This window comes from Danio rerio, chromosome 7, assembly GCF_052040795.2.
Source record: "Danio rerio strain M-AB ecotype USA chromosome 7, GRCz13ab, whole genome shotgun sequence".
NCBI lineage: Eukaryota > Metazoa > Chordata > Actinopteri > Cypriniformes > Danionidae > Danio > Danio rerio.
The window spans coordinates 20,605,416-20,629,204 of record NC_141027.1 but is presented as its reverse complement, the minus strand read 5'-3'; the positions used below and the strand labels follow the sequence as shown (position 1 = coordinate 20,629,204).

At 36.2% G+C, this 23,789-nt stretch overlaps 4 protein-coding genes across 8 annotated transcripts; all 4 read right to left on the bottom strand.

Moving 5' to 3' along the window:
- Positions 1-4,760: 4,760 nt before the first annotated feature.
- On the bottom strand, positions 4,761-11,140 carry slc3a2a (solute carrier family 3 member 2a). Its single transcript, NM_131601.2, has 9 exons — positions 11,091-11,140; positions 10,642-10,857; positions 10,378-10,565; positions 9,756-9,929; positions 9,184-9,272; positions 7,711-7,841; positions 5,874-6,183; positions 5,755-5,790; positions 4,761-5,641 (listed from the first exon to the last, which is right to left on the bottom strand). The coding sequence occupies exons 2-9, from the start codon at positions 10,830-10,832 to the stop codon at positions 5,303-5,305; spliced, it is 1,458 nt and encodes a 485-aa protein (NP_571676.2). The 5' UTR covers positions 10,833-10,857; positions 11,091-11,140; the 3' UTR covers positions 4,761-5,302.
- Positions 11,091-16,986, bottom strand: zgc:103586. 4 transcript variants are annotated; one of them, XM_087259237.1, is made up of 5 exons: positions 16,754-16,844; positions 16,375-16,485; positions 16,140-16,251; positions 15,451-15,508; positions 11,091-11,201 (listed from the first exon to the last, which is right to left on the bottom strand). In XM_087259237.1, the coding sequence occupies exons 1-5, from the start codon at positions 16,779-16,781 to the stop codon at positions 11,163-11,165; spliced, it is 348 nt and encodes a 115-aa protein (XP_087115363.1). In that variant the 5' UTR covers positions 16,782-16,844; the 3' UTR covers positions 11,091-11,162.
- Positions 16,987-17,590: 604 nt separating this feature from the next.
- LOC147835956 (transmembrane protein 272) lies at positions 17,591-20,232 on the bottom strand. Its single transcript, XM_087260899.1, has 4 exons — positions 19,392-20,232; positions 19,255-19,305; positions 18,874-19,065; positions 17,591-18,254 (listed from the first exon to the last, which is right to left on the bottom strand). Exons 1-4 carry the CDS (start codon positions 19,429-19,431, stop codon positions 18,052-18,054), a joined length of 486 nt encoding a protein of 161 aa, XP_087117025.1. The 5' UTR covers positions 19,432-20,232; the 3' UTR covers positions 17,591-18,051.
- Positions 19,694-23,210, bottom strand: LOC103911370 (transmembrane protein 272). Of its 2 annotated transcripts, none has more exons than XM_087260895.1 (5): positions 22,695-23,210; positions 22,484-22,545; positions 22,321-22,371; positions 21,950-22,162; positions 19,694-20,232 (listed from the first exon to the last, which is right to left on the bottom strand). In XM_087260895.1, exons 2-5 carry the CDS (start codon positions 22,524-22,526, stop codon positions 20,012-20,014), a joined length of 528 nt encoding a protein of 175 aa, XP_087117021.1. In that variant the 5' UTR covers positions 22,527-22,545; positions 22,695-23,210; the 3' UTR covers positions 19,694-20,011. The 2 variants fall into 2 exon arrangements, with proteins under 2 accessions (XP_087117021.1, XP_087117022.1); XM_087260896.1 differs by having other exon boundaries at positions 22,484-22,565; positions 22,695-22,862.
- Between the last annotated feature and the right edge of the window lie 579 nt (positions 23,211-23,789).

The window sequence follows — 23,789 nt, the reverse complement described above, 5'->3', positions numbered from 1 at the left end:
TTTTGCAAATGTATCTGGATGTGGCCTTTGATGCAAGCTGAGATTTCCTCAGTCAGAGATGCAATGTCAGACACAATGCACTCAGTGGAGCTCACACAAATACTTTTTCAAAAAAAGAAGAAATGAATCTAATATATTGATGGTGTAAGTTGCTGGGGTTAATTGCAAGCTTTTATAACATTAAATATATAAACTAAACTTGTTACTTATTTCTATGCGTCTCTTAAAATTACCCATTCATTAGTGTTCATAACAATTTATTGACCGATCTTTAATCAGTGTTGGGATAAAAGTAATATATCACCATCTTAAAACACCTTTAACGTAACTAAATGTGTACTTTCATTCATTTTCTTTTCGGCTTAGTACCTCTATTAATCTGGGGTCACCACAGCGGAATGAACTGCCAACTTATCCAGCATGTTTTTACACAGCAGATGCCCTTTCAGGTGCAACATCCATACACACTCATTCACACATACACTACGGAAAATTTAGCCTACCCAATTCACCTGTACCGCATGTTTTTGGGCTGTGGGGGAAAACGAAGCACTCGGAAGAAACGCACGCGAACGCAGGGAGAACATGCAAACTCCACACAGAAATGCCAACTAACTCAGCCGAGGCTCAAACCAGTGACCTTGCTGTGAGGGGAAGTGAGGATACTATTTATGGGTGTACTGGGTTGGACCCCCTTTTGCCTTCAAAACTGCCTTAATTCTTCATGGCAAAGATTCAACAAGGTACTGGAAATATTGCTCAGAGACTTTGGTCCATATTGCCATAATGGCATCATGCAGATTTGTCGGCTGCACATCCATGATGCAAATTTCTCATTCCACCACATCCCAAAGATGCTCTATTGGATTGAGATGTGGTGACTGTGGAGACAATTTGATTACATTGTCATGTTCAAGAAACCAGTGTTAGATGATTTGCGATTCATGACAGTGCGTTATCCTGCTGGAAGTAGCCATCAGAAGATGGGTACACTGTGATCATAAAGGGATAGACATGGTCAGCAGCAATTCTCCTGTGGCTGTGGCGTTGACATTATGCTAAGTTGGTAGTAATGGATCCAAAGTGTAACAAGAAAATATCCCCCACACCATTACACCACCAGCAGCAGCCTGTACTGTTGATACAAGGCAGGATGGATCCATGCTTTCATGTTGTTGATGCCAAATTCTGACCCGACCGTCCGAATGTGGCAGCAGAAATTAAGACTCATCGTTACAGGCAACGTTTTTCCAAACTTCTATTATCCACTTTTGGTAAACCTGTGTGAATTGTAGCCTTAGTTTTCTGTTCTTTGCTGACAGGAGTGGCACCCGGTGTGGTCTTCTGCTGCTGTAGCCAATCCACCTCAAGGTTGGATGTGTTGTGCATTCAGAGATGCTCTTCTGCAACATGACTGAACCATTTCAGCATTTTCAGATGTGTTTTTTGTAAATGGCTGCTAAGTTGTTGCAGTTCTGTGGTTTTCTATATTACTCCAGTGACCGCTCATCTGAACTGACTATTCATTGTGGGAGTGAATGAACCTAACAGTCACCCCAGTATTGACACGATTTGGGACAAATACAAATACCGTTACACCCAAAATTTTTATATATTAAACATTAAATGAGTTGCTCAGTAATGCACAGAACTGTTCAGCGACGCAGTTATAAATAAAACTACTATTAGCTATTGACCAATCAGAATCAAGAACTCTGTTTAATAAACAGGCCAAAAATTGTAAATAACAGTACAAAGAAATGGTGAATGTGTCTACAAAGATTTCATTCAAGTCCACTTCACCCTCTAGATAGAAGCAGAGAGTCTTTTTAATCCATTACAGGAAGGTGCACCGACACAACTGTGAAGCTCAGTCTCAAAGACACACTATTATTCTGTCTCCTTCCTTCAGTTTAAGACGAACAATAGCAGCTGAGGGGGAAGAGAGAGAGTTTATTTTGTCAGCGCTCCGCAGGAGGGCCTGGGGTTCACAGATGCGCTGCGGGGGTCTGGGTGGACCTTCCTAAGCCCATCTGATATCCTGCTTTCCAGAAACAAACATGGGAGAGTGCAACCAGATGGAACTGCCTTTATCTATTTTTTCCAAGTGTGTTTATTGTTTCTGTAGTGTACGCTTTGAGGAGGCCGCAAGATTTCATTTCATTCCAAAAGCAGGTGACTAGACTTCTGTACATCACTGAGAAAATGGCCTGAGCAATCACACGGTTTAGGTTAACATCTGTTTTATCTTGCTACATGCAACACTGATACTGAAACTAGTATAAAATATAATTTCATGTTTTGCATAGGGGGGGTGACATGGGGGCTCAGTGGTTAGCACTGTCGCCTCACAGCAAGCGGGTTGCTGGTTTGAGTCCCAACTTGGTCAGTTGGCATTTCTGTGAGTTTGCATGTTCTCCTCGAGTTTGCGTGGGTTTCCTCCTAATGCTACGGTTTACCCCACAGTCCAAAGACATGCAGTATAGGTGAACTGGGTAAACAAATATAGCGTAGTGTATGAGTGTGAATCATACCTGCCGGCACTCCTGTTTTTCCCGGGAGTCTGTATTTCAGACCCATCTCCCGCCACTCTCCTGTTTTGTTAATTCTCCTGCAATTTCAGCTCCTCACCCCCCACCCCACTGGTCCTAAGCGTTTTGTTACAGTACCACCCCTGGGTCGCCAAATTTGGTATAGTATATCCGATCGCAGGGGACGCCCGAAATCTGTGATATTCAGACACCTCACCCCCGATTCCACATGCCCCCCCCCCCCCCCCCCCCCCCCCCCCACACCCCCACCCGGTCTGCTGGAATTTCAGAAACAAATATTAGAAAGAAGGTATAAATGCGAGAGTGTTTGAATGTTTCCCAGTACTGGGTTGTGGCTGGAAGGGCATTCACTGTAAAACATATGCTGAAATAGTTGGCAGTTTATTCTGCTCTGAAGGAAAATAAGTATTACATACAGTAGGAACAAGACAACCTGTACTTATACATTACTTATACTGAAAATTGCTGATATCGGTTGCTATTTTGGATTGTTTATGACATTTAGATGTTGTTGGGTTTGACATAAAAAGTATTGACATTGATTTCTGTGCATTATTATAAAGGTGCCAACTCCTAATATCAGTCTACATTTGGTGCTTAAAATGTAATTGTGAGCTTGTGCATATTCAGGACTAAAGTGCCCTCTAGTGGCCAACATCAGCTATTACCTCAACAATACCTAACAGCTCTTGTTAAGTAAAGCCTGATTAACTGAAGATTAGTCAAACATGATCCCTATATTTGATTGTTTTGCATCATGTACATCATTCAAATGGTTTGTTGTTAGTAAGGTTTTTTGTTGTGTTTTTTTTTTAAAATAAGTCTTATACCCAGACTGCTTTTGGTAGCTAAAAATAACAGCAATGCTCTGAAATACGGTTACACGTGAATTTTATTTTAGAGCATTTTAAAATGATATTTAATCCGGTAACTGCTAAACTGCATTACTCTAGTCTGTAGAGAGTTTAATAAGAAAGTAAAAAAAAAAAAAAAACAGTTTATATTCACAGTAGAGAAGCAGACTTTCCTAAAACTATATATATAAAAACTATATATATATGAGTGAATAACATTTGAATGGTAGCTCAGATGCCTATAGCAGCTTAATTAATCCCATATTAAAAATAGGCATTTCCCTGCAGACAAAAACCTATACCCACCAAGTAAAAATGTATTCATAAAAGCAACACAATAAAACATTCACAAATGCTTAAAGAATGGCAGTTTTTGTTTGTTTAAAGTCCCCATGAAATCAAAACTCATCATTCATTTTCTTGTCAGCTTAGTCCCTTTATTAATGAGTGGATGAGCGGAATGAACCACCAACTTATCCAGCAAGTTTTTTATGCAGCAGATGCCCTTCCAGCCGCAAACCATCTCTGGGAAACATCCACACACACACTCATACACTACGGACAATTTAGCTTACCCAATTTACCTGTACCACATGTTTTTATACTGTGGGGGAAACCAGAGCACCCGGAGGAAACCCACGCGAATGCAGGGAGAACATGCAAACTCCACACAGAAACGCCAGCTGAGGATCGACCCAGCGACCATCTTGCTGTGAGGCGACAGCAATACCTACTGCGCCACTGCTTCACCCGAAATCAAAACTCACCATATGTTTTTGTTGACTCACATTGCTAGCTTTGAAATGAACAATTTATCCGTGCAGAAGAAAAAAAGAAAAGAAAAGAATAATAGCTTGCACTAATAATCTTTAATTGATTTTTTTTTCAGTTAATTTATTAGATGACATATTTATCTTAGGAATTGGCTGTGGCTAACACTTCGCTTCTCCAACTGTCAGTTTTGACAACAAACAGAAATGGCGAGCAGGAGGTGTCTGTTAGGTTGTAATAACTCTCCCCAAACGCTTTTCCCCATCTTTATGAATGAAATGCCTACTTTACATCCAACTAGCTTGCAGTAGAAAAAAACAAGCCACGCCCACTGTTTTCTCATTTAATATTCAGTTTCTCTATGAAAAAAAAACGGCTGGAGTTTCTGGTTTATGTGGACTTTAAGTATTTATGTAGTTTTTAAATTATTATTATTTTTTGTTACCAATTGAGAGTATCTAAAGATCTTGTGGATATTTTCTGCTCTGGGTATGAATTGTAGACTGCAACAACAAAAAACTAAATGAATTTGAGGGAGCAACTTTCAGTAAAGTAGACAGAGTTACACACAAAACACCAAATATATCCTCATTTGCCATTTTATTTATTATTATTCCAGGAGCTTTAGAGTCTCTGTACAGAGATCAGCTTCTATTCAACAACAGCTGTGACAAATCTTTCACTACTTTAAAGTTAGAGCTTCTAATAGTACCACGCTAGAGAATACAAATAACCTTTTAATAAAATCTCTCCTACTCAAAAATCATTGTACTCCTAGTTTCACTCTTTCCAGACTCGTGCACAGTGTTGAAACTGATCAGAGACATTAAAGGGATAGTACACCCCAAAATTAAAACTTACTGATTATTTACTCACCCACAAGTGGTTGCAAACTTGTATGAGTTTCTTATTTGTGTTCAAACAGTTTGAAGGAACTAGTTGCCACTGACATACATAGTAGGAAACAAAAATACTAATGGCTAAAGGTTTACAACATTCTTCAAAATATCTTCTTTTGTGTTCAACCATAACAAGTAACTCAAACAGGTTTGTAGGAGCGGAGTAAATAATGAGATAATTTTCATTTTGGAGTGAACTATCCTTTTAAACAGTGTCTGTGTGTGTCTAGCCAGGGAATGGATAAGACAGCAGAACGGCCTGTTTGGACCCAAGCTCTAACTTCTCTAACTTCACCTTGCTGTCCACTGCTAGTTTCTCTATATCTGTGGTGGCACGAACCCGAGCTTCAGCTGGCAGATCGTCATTGGTCGGAGTCATAGAAATAGAGTCATTTCCCCAGTTCACGGCCACCATGAAGCGTTCGCTCTGGTCCCACAGACGGAGAAATGCTAATGAAGTGGGAGAATTGTGAAGGTTGACATATTCTCCATGCAGGAGTGATCGCTCTTTTCCTTTTAAATCACTCAGTGTTTTAAAGAAGTTACGCACTGCTGTTCGCTCCTCCTGTGTAGCCAAAAGAATCAAAGCAAAAGACAGAAAGCGCAGGTGTTTTACAAACATGCAAACACGACAGTGAACAGAACCAAGAGTAAAAATGTGATCAATCAAAAATGTACCTCTGCTGTTGAATTGACGTCTTCCCACATGGCCTCCTGTAAAGGTGAAATTATACCTCATGAGTACAGTAAATGTTTATCCATGTATTGTTATTTTATCTTATGAATGCCACCCTCACCCCAGCCTTCAGTCCGAGCTCGTCTCCAGCACTAAACACAGGTGTTCCCGGCAGGGCAAACAAAAGGGTTTGATAGAGTTTGACGGGCAATGCTGGAGTTCTGGATGCCTGAGAGCCCGCAGTCTGTCCCAGACCCCAGCCCAGACTGGCCTCCTGATGACCGGAGCAGAGTCTCTGCATTAAAGTAGCCTGTCTGCCACTGAGCCCTGCCGGATACGGCAATTTGGTCAGAAGTAGGTCAACTCCTGATTGATTGAGCAGGAGAGAGGTTTCATCCACAGAGAGACTGCTTGCTGTTCCCATCAGAGCTCTGAAAGAGATTAGGAAAATAGAGAGAGAGGGTATTAAGAGGGTCTCACAGTAGACGAGATGCACAACACTGCATCATGCAAACAAGAGAACATTGAGTATATGCACACTGCTATTCCAGTAAATTACTGTTTATTTCTCCCATGTGGCTACTAGGCATGGGACGATAAGTTTAGGAAAAGTCATTTTTCAGCTTAAATTTAGTAAGTTCACATTACTCGTATTGATTAGTTTTTTCAAGTTAGTTCAAATGGTTTGTAGCAATCGGTTTCCTCAAACGGTTGAGTTGCCTTTATTTATTGGGTTTTACAGTACTCGGTTAGTTTGAGTTCTCTTCATTTATTGGATTTTACTGTTCAAATTGCTTTGTTTACTCAAATGGATTAAGTTCACAGTATTTATTAGGATCAGTCTTTGAACTTAAATGGTTTGTTGCAATTGTTTTCCTCAAATGGTTTGAGTTACCTTAACTTTTTGGATTTTAAAGTGTATGATGTACATACATAATAACAACATACATTATAACTTGGCCCTTGTCTCAAAGAGCTGTATTGTGCATGTTTTTACAGCTGGTGTTGTAGAAGATGTCTTTTGGTTATTCAAACCTTAAATGCAGTTAAATTTATTTAGACTTCCTTTACATCTGCATTTAGTAGTGTCGTCCGCTTGAGGAGGGATCAGCAAATACACATCTTATTGCTTAATATTAACAGACACATTAAGAGGCTGTTTACACCTGGTCACATAATGCTTTTTTCCTGACCAGATAGATATTCGGTTATATTCATCTTGAATGTGTTTCGGGGGCATTTACACCTGTCATTTTCACTCAGACCACTTCAGAGATTAACTCCAGACGAAACTGAGTGAGTCTAAATGCATTTAGTTGTTTAAACCAGCAAACCACATGTAAATTTCATTCCTCTCAAAATGTAATGAATGACATGTCAGATATAACAGCGGAAATCAAACGCTCAACATCTCAGATGACAGTTTGAGGTGTTTGTTAAGTTTTATTACATATTTTTTTTATTTCATTTTATTATTGTAAAGTCATTAACTAACATATAAAATGAAAATGTTAAATTAAAATAAAATCAAATGTTAGCATTAACAACAGAGCCTACTTCCTATAGTAGACTAAATCTGTGGATGGAGAGGAAAAACTTTATCTTGTTGGTTTAAAACTGCACAATGTTTTGTGTTTTGGGAGAGTAGGTTATACACAAATTAACGCAAACCCATTAAATATTTGAATTGTTCATATCTGTATGATAAAAATAAATGTTTCATTGAGCCTATAATGGCCGTAATATTTACTATTTACTCATGTTTAACTGGAACACGAGTGAAGTACAAAGCCTCCTGTAGCCTATATATATAATCATTTGTTTGCAGAATAAGATGTGTAGCTTAGTGTAGAGCTTAGTGTCTGTAAAAAAAATTGTGGGAAATAAGTCTGTGTTACCTAAACAGATTTCTACCTCACAAGACCCAATAACCAAACCTCAATTATAGCGTCACATACTTTTTTGGGGTCCCATCAGTTTTGTTGAATATAGCTTGGATAGATGACCAAGCATATGTATTCACGATGTCATTCAGATCGGATAAGAAGATGCCATCCACCCCCTTATTTAGCCAGTATACACAGGCTTTCTACAATAAAAACACAGAGTGGAACACATATATCTGATTATATGACTACGCACAAATATAAAATACAGAATTATAATGACATCACCCAAAGTAGATAAAAAAAGTTTAGTTTCCATATACACTAAACTATAAACTACACTACATATACACAAAGTCTGGAGTCAGTAAGAGTAATAAAGAAAGAAAACTAATAATATTAAATTAAAAACCTCAATTTACAATAAATGTTTACTAATGTTTTTGTATTCCTGTGATGCCAAAACTCAATTTTCAGATGTCACTAATCTCAGTATCACTAAACTTTCACTAATTTAGTATCACTAAATTTTATATGCTGATTTATTTATTTTTTTGCTCAAGAAACAATTTTCACTGCTAAAACAAATTTTTATATTATTTTGACGTGGACATCACAATTACACCAAGTGCATTTGAGTGTTTTAGCAGACTTACTAATTCTCAACACCTATCCACGAGAGGCTTGACATAAAATGAAAATACATTGTTAAATAGTAAAATACATACACATAATTATAATTCTTTATATAAAATTGCTTTAAGCCAAAAGCAAAAGCAGCATAATCAAACAAACTAATAGTGACTATTTGTATAAACACGGCTGTTTTGTTTTTAACCACTTTTTAAGTGCACAACTAAAAACATTTATATTACTTCCTAATTTTAGGCTAACAGGTAAATTCCACAGTTTGATTCCCTTGGAAAACAAACTGAGGTGCTGCACAAGACAGTCACCATTAGCAGTTGCTCGAGTGACTCTGTGGGAGGTTTGATACCTGCTGATTAGATCAGAAAACAGCACTGAAAACATGACTACTTTAACATTTAAAAACCAATGTAAGATAATTCAATTTAGTAAAACTAGCAAAGCTAAAAAAATTATGTTTACGTAAAACCTCACAATGATGCCATCGCCTAGGATTTAAGTCCATAATTTGAAATGCTTGTTTATATTTTGAATCAGTAGGTTTCAATGTGATTAAAGAAGCTTATGACCATGATGTAATGTAATACAAGTGTTAGAATATCATTCAGTGCATGCAAAATTTAGCCGTTTGATATGTTTATAAATCTACTAATAAACCGAAAACAGTTTAGACGTGTGGTTGTGGTTCTTAATATTGTTTAACAAAATGTTCTAATTTTTATTGATTTGAGGAACAACCCCTCTTCAATTCTTACTATCCCAAAACTCTCTTCTGTGTTTACAGTACATGCAAATATCTTTTTTTTACTCTGCCCTTTATACATCTCTAAATCTGTTTAATCTGTTCCCTCACTAAGGTGTCTAACTGACTGTCTACATGAATATATCTGCACTTACTTTGAGTTTCTCGGCAACAGAAGCAGCATTGTTAAACCAGGATGAAACTCCACGATAATTGGGTGTTAGATCCAGCACTATGGAGATTCCTGAGAGGGAAAGAGGAGAGGAGGGAAAAAGTCAACAAACCAGAAGGCTGTTAAATGCTATTTCTGGAGTTTAACAGCCTAATGTTTGCTTTGTATGAAGCCTTTTTTAAAGGCATATTGCTTTATTTGCACGAAACTAAGCAGGTGTTCTAGCTAAATAAACGTGGTGAATCAATTCCAAGAAAGACTATAAAGTTTTATTTTAAATCGCATAATGTATATTTGTAGAATATGTAAGGAAATACTTGATGGTAAATGACTCATGAAAAATCCTTTTAAAATTAATGCAGCGTAGTGAGAAACAAGAGAGGAGGTCAGAGGTTAAACTGACAGCTGATTGTTATTTCAGACAGCCTTCCTCTAGAACAGAACAACAGGAGCCTATGATGATTAGATCTATCCAGTGACCTATTATGTGTCTGGAAAAGTGACCTTGGCTGATATTTCAATTCGAAAACCTTCAAAACAAACTAGTGAGTTCACCTTTTCTATGTGCTCGGTCCAGCAGAGAAGTCAGCTCGCTCTCAGAGCCAAAATCAGGGTTAATGGAAGTTAGTTCAAGTGCGCTTGACTGGTCTGCTTGCACAGAATGTACTGGACCCAAAACAAGCCCCTTCACCTTCATCTGACTCAGATAGTCCAACTTCTCCTCCACTCCTACAGATGAGAAAGGGGTTAAAAAAAAGAGGAAATGAATGAGCAACAGTCATCAGTACTGCCTCCTTCAGTTATCTCTATAGCCACAGAATTCAGGGCACCTTTTAATCATTAATCTGCTTTGATGATATAGCTTGTGCACACCTAAAGATATCAGGGTTTAAGGTCACTGTACTTGATCATCTAAATCTATGATGTAGCCGTGTGGGAAAGCAAACTTATCACAACTATGTGATTGGGAACAGAATCTTGCATAGGTCAGCACATGCTTTCTCACATGAGGGAGTCACAAGACAGTCAGTCTCTTCTGGCTTATCCACGGCATCAGCAAATCTGCTTCCCCCCACAGTGTTTTCATAATGTTACCCAAGCAAGGCGTCTAAATTACTGCATATTCGGCAGTTGATACCTGTTAAGGGGTGTTGAAAATATAGACATTCATTCATACCTTTCAGTCCATTCTTAGAGAAGGCATCCAAGTTTGATATCTGGTACAGAGGACCTTCATTCCACCAGTGCATTTCAGGAATGGGTTTACAGCGTGGAGCTTGTACTATGATTACTATTGCTCCAGCTAACATGCCAACCCAACCAAGCCAGAATAGAACCAGTAAAGCCCAACGAGTCCGAACCCAACTGCAGATGACAGGCAATAGTTACATCAAACAAACAGCTTATATAAAGCAATGTATAAGATAGTTAAATAGCGTACCCAGCTGTACCGGCGACTTTCATCAACTCTTCTTTAGAGAGGCCCGTAAATTTGACTTCTGCGTCCTCCGGCACTTTGACCTTTACGCTGCCGTTTTTTTCGGTGCCTGTCGGAGTTTCGCCGGTCATCGGCTGTTTTTCCTGATCCATCTCGTTCAGTTCTACTTCCTTCATCTCGTCTTCTTTGTTCATTGTTTGTTTGATAGTAGTTTCAGCACTGTCAGTTAAACAACTCTTATCATTTCCAGAAGGACACTTTGTTTTATTTGTAAAACGTAGTTTGATAATTAAGCACAAGTAAACAAGTAAAATAATATTGGAAGCGTCTTTAATGTATTCACATGATAAACTTTAGTCTAGCTTCTTTGTTTTTCCTGAAAACTCTTTTATTATTTACTGGTTTAACTGAACTAAATAGTGCCTAAATATGAACAATTGTACGAGGCATACCTTCAATAATTCTGTTTCAAGCCGGACCCCCGCTGTAAACGCCGCAGAAGTAGATGTGACGGTCAATCCGCTTTATATAGTGCGACTCTCTCGCGCCCGCCCCTTCACTATCTAAGAGGGAAATGAAAAGGGACTTTGAAACAAATTATATTAACTGATAAACTTTTGCATTAAGGACAAATACCTATTTTAATTAAATGAATATAACATGCACGACAGGTTAACCCTTAATCATTGTATCATACTGTAATTCAAGTTCAGGAGTTTCCCCCTTAAATGTTCCCTGTTGAGCGCATCAATAAGCCTGAGTTCACTTGAGTGAACAGGAATTCATCCTGCAAACATCCTCGTGGAAATCAATACACTTTCCTAGATGGAAAATACGGAAAAAATACTTATAAATGCGCCTTTTCAGACACGACTTAAAAAGCGCAATAACATTTACTGCACAACCATCATGTCATAAAGCCTCGGTGTGAGTCGTCTGTACTTTGTAACAAAGGAAACTGTGTCAGAGACAACTGATAATCTAAAGTAATCAATCTATATTTCTGCTGTTTCACAATCTTTAAAAAACAAATTGCTAATAATACTGTTGCGCACCCACCAAAAAAAGAAAAGAAAAAAGAAAAGATAGGCTATATTTCTGCTGTTTCACAATCTTATAAAAACAATAATATTACTGTTAAGCACCCAGAAAAAAAGAAAGAAAATAAAAAATAAAATAAAAAATCGTTAAAGTGTAGCAAAAGCCACAGGCTTTAAGAGCACATGGTGGTTTCTTTATGCAAATAGATTTCATTTTACATTTTTTTTCTCTCTTTGTTTTTTATACAATTTTTACTGTGTTGGTATGTACACATATGCTTGTTATGTAATTAGTGTACAAATAAGTTTGCATTTTCTGCAAAATGTCAGACTGATAGCACTGTGTAGTCTGTTTGACCAACTTTATATCATGAAATAAACTGTAATGTATTGCATAGTCAAACCTTTTCTTAATTTTTTATTTTAGTTTGGTGAATTAATGCTAAAAAAACAGACTTGTTCTTTTTCATTGTAGCTCTCCTGCCAACTAATAATGTTCACTTTCCCCTCACAGCCTACTAAGGGAACAATGTGTGAGTGTTGTTCCCATGTGACAGAACAGTATGTTGGCCCCTCTGCCTCATAGTGAGGAGAATTTCAAACAGCCCCGGGCACCAGGGTCACAGGGATTACCAATAACTCTCTCTCTACTGGAAAACTGTCTCTATCAAGCTGTTTTTCATGAATCCTACAGTGCTCTAATGTCTAAAATCACTCTGTCCAAATAGATGCTATCCATTGTTACTTTTATGTTTGAAAAGTTTACAGTTACAACACAATACAATATAAATACAAAGAAAACACGAAATAAAGCAGCTTTAACCTCTACATAATCTTTACATTGCACCAAACATTCTTGGATATTTATCTAAAATGCTTCTTCACATAAATAAAAAATAAAGATGAAGGTCGAAATGTTCTTTTTGGAATCCATAATGATTTTTATGGCATAATGTTTAGTCTACGGCTTCATCACTGCTAATCCACCACTGGAACCTTTCATTTTTAGAATGTAAAAAAAAGTTTCTGACAAAAGTCTCCTGTGTTCATCATGACTGAAGACTAGTAAAAATGGTAATATTGTGGAATATTACTGAAATGTCACATGATCATTCAGAATTAATATTAATAGTTAAAAATAGTTTTTCATAGTTGGAAAAAACTGTTATGGTTAAAATTTAGCAAAAACCCTGATACTTCTTTAAAAACATTATATTAAACTTTACCAATTATATCTTTAACATTGTACATTTACACTTTACATATTTTGAAAATATTAAGTACATTACTGCTAATTTCGATCACTTTACTGTGCCTTTACTATAGGATAAAAATATATATTCTATTGAGCCTTACCTGGCTTTTAATGCAGAACACATTTGAATTGTCAGTCACAAACATTACCAAATGTTACCATTTTTTTTACACATCTCTGAACAATATTAATGCATCAATTTATATTTTTTGTGTCAAACATTCAACAGTTTCAATCTATTGTTATGCAATATAAATACTTTCTTCATAAGCTGAGGAAGTTCAACCTTCAAAATAAGCTGCTAATAGAGTTCCACACTTCGATCATTGAAGCAGTCTTCTGCACTGTAATAACTGTCTGATTTAGCTCAGCTACCAAATATGACCTCCGAAGTCTACGTCGGATAGTTCAGACTGCTGAGCGAATCACTGGTACAACCCTCCCTACTGCCCAAGAACTTTACTTGTAAGCAGAGTGAGCAGAAGGGCTACCAAAATCACTCTGGACCCCTCACACCCAGCACACTGCCTCTTTAAACTTTTACCTTCTGGTAGACACTAAAGAGCACTGCGCACCAGAGCAGCCTTACACAGAAACAGTTTCTTCCCTCGGGCAATCCATCTCATAAACACCTTATGATAGTAACTGTGAAACAAACATCACAACTTTTTGTACACATAAACACTTATTTATTTAACATACTTTACAATTTGCACATAACAGCTGTACATATAACATTGTATAGAGTGATATACCTGCACATACACTTGTCCATTTGTATATTTGCATTCAATATTTACTTCTATTTTTAAAATATATTTATTATCTGTTTTTGTCCTGCCTCTGTCATTCTGTTGCACTGTAGAAGCTCTGTCACGAAAACAAATGACTCGTATGTGTAATTACTCAAACATACCTGGCAATTAAAGCTCGTTCTGATTCTGAAGCTCTTTCTGATTCAGGCCCTGTAGGACTGAGTTTGGACAAAGAGCACAGAATCATGATTGTGAGTCTAAGCTCTTTGGTTTGGACACCCCTGGTTTAGACTTTCTTAAAAAACAACAGAAGCATATGTGTTGAAATATTTAAAAAAAACAAAGCATAACTCTACAGGTTTAAATAACCTTTACCTTTTATTTATTTTGTCTATGTAGCTGATATTCAACAAAACTAGGAACACTGGAATCATTGGCCATTATCATGGACTGGATTTGAACACAGGCTTGAGAACATTTCAGGGTGTGCAGTGCTCTCTAGTGGTGATGTTGTGACAGGAATGGCCTTAAAAGTCCCCAAGAAATCAAAACTCACCATATGATTTTGTTACAGTAGTTCACATTGCTAGTTTTGTGGTGAACAATTCATCTTTCATTAAGAAAATGAAAAATAGTTTGCCCTTATAATCTTTAATTTAAATCTGAAAATGAACTTCCTGTTGGTTTTCAGTTAAATTGTCAGGTTTTGTATATCTTAGGAATTGGTTGTGGCTTACATATTTAACCATGCTGCTGCAACGGTCAGTTTTGACAACAAACAGAAAAGGTGAGCAGGAGGTATCTTGTAATAACTCTCCTCAAACACTTTCCCCATCTTTATGAATAAAATGCCTACTTTACTGCATCCAATCAGCTTGCAGCGGAAAACACAAAGACACCCACTGTTTTCTCATTTAATATTCAGCTTCTCAAGGAACTGCGGCAGAGTATTAAAAGAATAACGACCACAGCTTCCAGTTCATAGGGACTTTAAAGGCAGGATTTAACTAAAAATGAAAATGCACCGTTTACTCCCCCTCAGGTGGTTCCCCACCTCTATGAGTTTCTTTCTTCTGTTAAAAACAAAAGATATTTAGAAGAAAGCTGAAAACCTGTAACCTTTATCTTCCGAAAAATAAATGCTACAAAAAACAATGGTTACAGGTTTCCAGATTTCTTCAAAATATCTTCTTTGTGTTCAGCAGAAGAAAGAAACACATTAAGGTTTGAGAAGGATAGCTTAAGATCTTAAAAAGGATAGCAGACAGCAAATAAAAACAGAAAGGGGTAGAGGGAACAACAAAGCAACACCCCCAGGCACATAACAGAAACAAAAGGTGAGTAAACGATGAGAGAATTTTCACGTTTGGGCCCTAACATCAACACAGGCCAGTTATAGCTAATAGGCAAACTCCTCAAGCATATATTACAAGGAAATTCACATTCTTCACATTTTAGATCAAAGAGCAAATCAAATCCCAATACATAAAAACCAAAAGGGTTATTGCGCTCAGTTCTTTTGCAGGTGAGCCGGTGTGAAAGCTAAAGGCAAGAGATCTCTGAGACTGGTTTTCCTATAGCTTCCATCTGGCTTAGTGAGGTAAACGTCCCATTCAGTGCCAAACTGACAAGATGTAAGGTAGGTGAGGAAAAATATGAAAATAAAAAAAAGAATTAACAAAATTAAAAAGGTAGAGGGCAATGACCGTTATATACAAGAGTAATAACTGACATATTTGATCAAATAGGTGTGCAGCCATACCTCCATTAATACCTGTCGGCAAGCTCCGCACGGTCCCACAAAACTATCTTTGATATCACTGTTGGTCAGATGAAAAGATAGATCATTTTTATGAACAAACTTAAAATCTCAGCGATTTCTCAGAGAATCAAAGTGAAATGTTTCAGTAAAACAAATATAGAGTTGTGCTCCAGAGGTAAAGTTTTAAACAAAAAAGTATTTTTGACACCATCTAATAATTGCTCTGCAGTTGTTAAATGATTGTATATTGCACATTTATAAAACTTTATTTAAAACCAATTCTTATATTTACGCAGAAAGTTAATAATGCACTGTTCCACCAAAGCTATTTAGCTTTAAACAATGCCATAAAGCACTATGACAAATCCCCAATAAAATCAGACTGAAATACTTGTAACTCTGATAAAACATGCAAACATATGGATATCTTTCAATAACTCTTAAACATACATACATACATACATACATACATATATATATATATATATATATATATATATATATATATATATATATATATATATATATATATATTCAATAACTTTGTTTTTTTTCCCTCAATTGTGTAATTTAACTGCCCAGTGCCTCGTGGGATTGTAGATTGTACCCTTACTGGAAAATTTACTACTGGAACCAGTCCTGCTGACAACATATGATCATTTCACGAACATTTTGTACATAAGATTTACCATGTGACAGCTATGGCTGTAAATCTTCTGTAGCCTTCTGCGACCGCTCTCTGTATCGCAGTTCTCTCCGCACATACGGTAAGACCATAAGAGGCATTCTCAACATTACAGCCTAAAACATACAAGGAATGTCAAAAATCACTCTAACAGGAAACACGCTGTCATATATGGCTGATTAAATGCTTTGGAATCATGGTGTCACACACAATAAAATTAAACAGGTGCATCCACCCACCAGTGACTATGGCGCCCCCTGTAGTCAAAATGGCGGCACCGACTGGAAACCCACTGTACGGACAGTAAGCCATTTCCCGTGCCTGCAAGCATTTTGCCACCAGCTCCGCGACTTAACCAGAAGTTACATGACAAATGTTATGACAGCAGTTATGCCAAAACAGTAAAAGAAACAAAAATGACAAAATTAACGTTACGCGACAAAACAAACACTCTTCAAAACACCGCGCTGATACGTTTGGGGGCTTCATTTAACTTTGCTCAACATAAAACTTTGTGATTATGGTTTTGCAAAACGTATGTGGGACTTCAACATAAACAATTCAGCTTTGTTCTTTCAACTCGTAAAACAGACTGCATTGGGGGCAAGATCAAGTTACCTGCACATGCCAAACATTTAGGTAACATGCACTAAATGCAGATCCGCGCGGAGTGCCTGTATCTGTACATTGAACTAAATGTTTACCTACCAGCCATGACAACCAACCGTCTCGTTAGCAAGGACTAGATATTGTCCTATAGACAGCCTGTTTTTAAAATATGAAGTAGTTTTGGCGAAGAATTGTTGTTGTTGTTGCCTCCATGCAGGAATAATGGCATTTCTGGGACGGGCGCTGTGACAGGACAAACTGTGACCTCGCGTAAGTGTCGGGGCGGGGCAAATGACCCTAACAACCTATTACAGACCTCCTTGCTGACAAACCTCTCATGAATTGTTCATACAGCGGAAAATATTACAGTATATATTATTTACTGCTCACTATTGAATAATTCAGCACTTTTGTATATATAATTTTAATTTATATTGACAGTTACAGTTGTTCACAGTAAGTTATTAACATTGCAATATATATATATATATATATATATATATATATATATATATATATATATATATATATATATATATATATATATATATATATATATAAGGAATATTTAATCTTTATCATACGTTGGTGTCATTGTAAATGAGGTAAGCATTTTGCATTTGTGTTAAATTATATCATTATATCATGTTTTAGGTAGATGAACATAACTTGGTTTCTAACTTTCAAACAATGTTAATGTTTAAAAAACTGAAAATGGTAACGTAAAATTGGTACATTCAGGATAAATTACATATTTTATGTACACTCCATTTTTAAAAACATATTATTTTCTCCATTTCTCTGTGAATATAGCCAATGTATTTTGGAGCATTTAAACAAAACAGATTTATTAAACAGATATATTTATTAAAATAAGATTTTAGTCACCGGACATATTTAGAAATTGAAAGATAAAACAATTAAATACAAGTAAAAAAAAATGCAAAAACTATTTCAACTTTTCAAATTTCAAATTTTGTCATTTTTGCTTCTCTTGATTTTTACTCTTTTTAAAATTTTAATTCAATATTTTTCTATTACATACAAATTTGTCTGTACTAGTTTTTGGACCTTTATCCTCAGTCATTTTGTTAGATAAGCTCCAGATTCGGCTTATTTGTGTATATGCACAAATATAATATTGTATAGCTTCCTATTAAAAGTATTATTTAAAAGACAGATTTGTGAAGGTGTACTCATATATGCTGAGCACTGTAACAAATCCACATAAATACTTGTTATTCCAGCAACTTTAAAAAAGGTAGAAATATCACTTTAACTAGTAACTCTTTACAGTGGTTTGCAGCTTAACATTCAGTTCTATTGGTAAATAAAACAATAGTACAGTTATATAAAATTGTGTACATGAAAAAAACAAATATTACTGACACACACATAAAGCAGAGATTGTTAAACCAAAATGCAAACAGATACAGGGTTCTGTGACAGTGGTCTCCAGTACTAGTCAGGTCATAGTTGGGAGGATAAATGGAGTAAATCCAGTAGGTTCCTGAAAGAACAACAGAGATGATTGTTGACACGTTTCACTAAATATTAGTAAAATGTTCATAAAAGGACATTCATACACAGTTGAAGTCAGTATTACTATTAGCGCTTCTGTGAATTTATTTTCTTTTTTAAATATTTCCCAATTTATGTTCAACAGTGTAAGGAATTTTTCACAGTAATTCCTATAATATTTTTTCTTCTAAAGAAAGTCTTGTTTCTTTTATTTTGGCTTGAATAAAAGCAGTGTTTAATTTTGTAAAATCATTTTAAGGTCATTATTGTTTTTTTCCGATTGTCTAACAAACCATTGTTATGCAATAACTTTCCTTATTAACCAAACCTGACTAGTTAACCTAATTAACCTAGTTAAGCCTTTAAATGTCACTTTAAGCTGAATAATAGTATCCTGAACAATATATAGTAAAAAAATTATTACTGTCATAATGGCAAAGATCAAATAAATCAGTTATTAGAAAAGAGTTATTAAAACTATTATCAACAAAATCTGCTCTCCATTAAACAGAAATTGGTGAAAATAAACAGGGCGGCTAAAAATTCAGGAGGGCTAATAATTCAGACTTCAACTGTATATAATGCAGCCTAACGTATGTTTTCCTCACCAGTAAAAAACCAGCACACAATGAACATGTAGAGCATCAGGCTTACGGCACTGCACAAGCGAGCCAACAGACAATCATCTAGAGAGTTTCTCAGGTACATGAGCAGCAGTGAAAGCAGACCAGTCACACCGATCACAGTCACATAGAGTGGGAGTTTGGGCTGAACAGGACATTCATGATAATGGATTGCTCCTAAAACATTTATCCAAACAGAAATAAGACAAAACTCAAATATGTCTTCCAGTAGTGTGAAAACAATTGTCCCTTTTAATTGGTTGTGAATCAACATACCCACAATTAGTTAAAAACAAGCCTTCATGGGATTCCAGACTGATAAAATAATGAATTACTGAGAAAGAAGATGCAAAACGTGCTCTTTACCTAATCCAGTAGCTGATATTAAAATCATCCATGCAATCATGTTAATCATCACTGAAAAAAAGAACAAAGCTTTCTTATTGTTTGTAGTTTATTAGTAGTTATATTATTTACATCATGAGCTTTGCTGGCGTTCTTACCAATGAAAGATTTTCTGGCTGCAGTCTCGGTCATCTCCATCTTCCGCAGCTCCTTAATTAATTACTGATAAAGTTCTCTTTTTAATTTGACACGTTTGTGGGGGAAACTAGACGTTTAAATAGGAGCAGAATGACCTCCATAAAGAAGATGTGAATAAGACATCCAAGTTAAACTGCGCAGTTGCTCTTAGTCAAGCAGTATGTTTTCACAGTTCTGTGGTTTACAGACTTGCCCAGAAGCTCTGAAACACTTCCTTTGGTGAAATGTTGAGTAAGCAAACTCAAACTGAAACAGGACAAACCCCCTTTTAAAAGAATCTTTAATTTATAAAATATTAATGTTGTTAATATTTTACACTGCAAATATACTGCATATTAACATCAATGATTTCCAAGTTACAATCAGGTCTTCATTATGATGTGCATTTAAACACAGAACTATACAACTATATTGATTATGTCAAATCAGTTCATGGTAAACATTACTTTTGTTGTACCCCTACACTGGTAGAAGATACAGGATAGAGGATATGAAGACCATGGGTTTGATTCTTAGTAAAAACATTAGTCCTCTGAATGGACTTGAAATACAATCATGATACATGCAAAAAGAAATAATCTCACACTTCTAACTGAGAGTTTGAAGGTGGTCTTTGAAAATTAGGTTTTACACATATATGAAGCACTGTACATCCACTACAAAGAAACAAGATAGCTAGTAGGCAGCTATAACAGACTGTATTCAACCAGAAAGCAAAGAGGTAAAGAGTTTTGTTGCAGTAATTCTGTTCAGTTGTTGGGTCATAACTTGGGGGATGAACAGAATATATCCAGAAACTTCCTGCAATACACAGAGAAAACATTTTAGTTGAGCAAAATATTTCCTCACATCTGATTTTTTCGCTTTTCATCCCTTCACTGAAAAAAAATTCAAAGATGATTCTTTGAATCTGCTAAATTTATTTAAGTTAAATGGATAAAAGCATTTAACTTGGGCTGAATTTAATCAAACAAATTAGGTTGGACATTTCTCTATTAAATTTGTTTGTTTAAATTTAACCCAAATACGTTGTTTGCTACAACTTTGCAGACATAATTATTTTCAGTGTTGTAAGTGAACTGTGAATTAACATTCCCACAATCGCCTGTCCCAACATTCATTCATTCATTCATTTTCTTTTCAGCTTAGTCCCCTTAATAATCAGGAGTCGCCACAGCGGAAAGAACCACCAACTTATCCAGTACATGTTTATGCAGCAAATGCCCTTCCAGCTGCAACCCATCTCTGGGAAACCCCGCCATACACACTCATTCACTATGGACATTTAGGCTGTATCCAATTCACCTGTACCGCAAGTCTTTGGACTGTGAGGGAAACCGGAACAGCCAGAGGAAACCCACGCGAACGCAGGGAGAACATACAAACTCCACACAGAAACACCAACTGACCCAGCCAAGGCTCAAACCAGCGACCTTCTTGTTGTGAGGCGACAGCACTACCTACTGTGCCACTGCATCGCCGTCCTAGTTCATTATGCTGTGGCAACCCTGGATTAATAAAGGGACTAAGCCGAAAAGAAAATGAATGAATTAATAAATAAAATTGTATTTAAATTACTTTTCTAATTACTTGTTCTGAAAAGTAGCTTACTCAGAGTATTTGACTCAGTATTAAAAATCCACAAATGATAGAATCTTTTAGTTCTTTGAATCTGAACCTGAGTTCTCGAAAACCTTTATTTGAGAAATTAAGTTATGATATCTGAATATTTTGCAATTACTCTGCTTCTCTGAATTTATGCGTTTGTCATGAAATAATTTCTCAATTATTATATTTTTACTTAGACATAAACAATTGTCTATTAATTATGAATATTCTTCTTTAGGTGAAACATAGAAATGTTCTGCAAAATATATATTACTCTTCTGTAGTATTTAGTATTTAGTTTCTAGTATTTAGGGCAACTGCTGGACACTGTAAAAAATAGGGTTTCAACACAATTCATTCATATTGGCCCAACACAAACTGATAAAACTAATTTGTTGTCCCAAAAAACTGTCAAGAATTGTGTTATTTCAGCTCATTTCGAATAAATATTTTGAGCAAAATATTTTGAGCACTGTCGCTTCGCAGTAAGAAGATTGTTGTTTTGAGTCCCGGCTGGGTCAGTCAGCATTTCTTTGTGAAGTTTGCATGTTCTGCCCATGTTCAACGTGGGTTTCCTCTGGGTGCAGTTTTTCCCACTGTCCAAAGACATACACTATAGGAATGAATGAACTGAATAAACTAAATTGGCTGTAGTGTATGTGTGTGAATGTAAGTTTCCAAGTACCGGGTTGCAGCTGGAAGGGCATCCGCTGTGTAAAACATATGCTGAATAAATGAAAGGACTAAGCCAAAGAAAATGAATGAATGAATGATTATACATAAACATATCTAATATGTTACCTAAGTAAATCCCTTATTTGGCATTTTTCAGCAGAAAAGTAATTTAAGCAACTACTTAAGTAACACCGCTTCTCCTGTAATTCTCATTTGACAAATTCTCGGCACTCACCTGTGATGAACCAGCAGACTATAAACAGGTAAAGTATGAAGCTGACGGAGATGACCAGCGCAGACAACAGCAGCATCTCATAGGTGTCTTTAGCATGTAGACCATACAGTAAGCCCAGGCTCCCAATCAAAGCCAGCAAAACAAATACGCCTAAGACTATGAGGTAGACGGGGATGTTAGGCTGAACAGGACAGTCTCTTAGAAAGTTGGCTCCTAAAAAAGATATTATAATAAAACAAATATGTTTCCTTACTGTACAATGTGTCAATATATTACAATGAAATATGTTTTTAAATTGCTGTTATTTATTTACAGTGACAGCATTTCTAGACAACAGTGCTGAGGTATATAAATGCATATAAATAATTTACCTATTCCAATGGCAGCAGTCAAAACTCCCAGGACAACAAGAGTTAATATCACTGTAAGATTGTTCAGACAAGCATTTTATTATTATTGTTTTACATCAATATAGAATCAGACATTGATATATGCAGAGATACAAGAGAAACAAGTTTTAAACACGATTCTCACCTAAAAGTGGTGTCAAAAAAGGTGATGGCTTTGATTTGTCCATCTTCAGTAAAGCACAGTTGCTGGATAAATACAAAGACTTCTTTGAGATAAAAAATACGAAACATTAAACTTAACAATAGTGTTATTAATTAATTGTGGCATTAAACAACAGAGTTTATTAAAGTGGAACACAGAGATCTATAATACACGTTCATTAATGGTTTCTTACCTCAGATTTTACTCCTGTACCTTCTATCAGGTTTTAAACAGCATCATTGTTTACTGTGTGTTCTGGCCTTCACCTTAACTTTATAAAGAAAATGGTGAAACGCTGGTATTATCTGTCTGAAGTAAGAATCTCCAGCATTTCCTAAGTGACTCAAAAAAACTCTTGAGTAATCTCTGGTGTAATGCTGCAGTTGAAACATGTTTCAGCCTCTCAGTTGTAGTCAAATTTAAAGCAAAGGACACAATTAATTCCTTATCAATGAGATCAGTGTATGATTGTAATTTGCTGAGGACAGAACCTCAAAATATTTTTTACATTCACCATGTCTTAACTAAAACCAACAACAGAAATAAAACAAGTCTTCAGAAGTTTGATTTCAGTACAATTCTTTTAAAAAGTAACAGGAAATTCACCAGCCACAACTGCCTACATGTTTGTGTTCAGCCCAAATCTAGGTAGGTTTTGAAAATATATGTTTTAAATTGTTAGTTTCATGTATGGTTTCCTTTTTAAACCCGAAGCCCTATTGGCAATTTTTGGAACCCCTGAAAATATTGTACTTAAAGAAGAAATATTCAGACTAATTGCTTTCACCACACTATTGGCAAGGCGTTTAATTCTTCTCTATTGAGCGCCCAACACATAGTAGATCAGGGGTGTCAAACTCAATTCCTGGAGGGCCAAAGCCCTGCACAGTTTAGTTTTAACCCTGCTCCAACACACTTACCTGTAGGTTTCAAACAAGCCTGAAGGACTCAATTAGTTTGATCAGGTGTGTTTAATTAGGGTTGGAACTAAACTGTGCAGAGCTGCGGCCCTTTTGGAACTGAGTTTGACACCTGTGTAATAGATGAATCAAAGACGTGATGTATTTTATTCAGCTTGAAAACATCAAATTTACTCTCAGAAGTTCAAGAAGAGATAGGATATTTAATCCTATATCCTATCTTAAAAGGTCCCCCTGCACCCCCCCCCATCTTTTTTTTCTTTCCTCTCACAATAGCCTAAACTTGTAATGCTTTTCACAATGGACTTGCTTGTATTAAGGTATACAGAACCTTTTTGCTATTACACACTGCATGGTTGGCTTTTTAT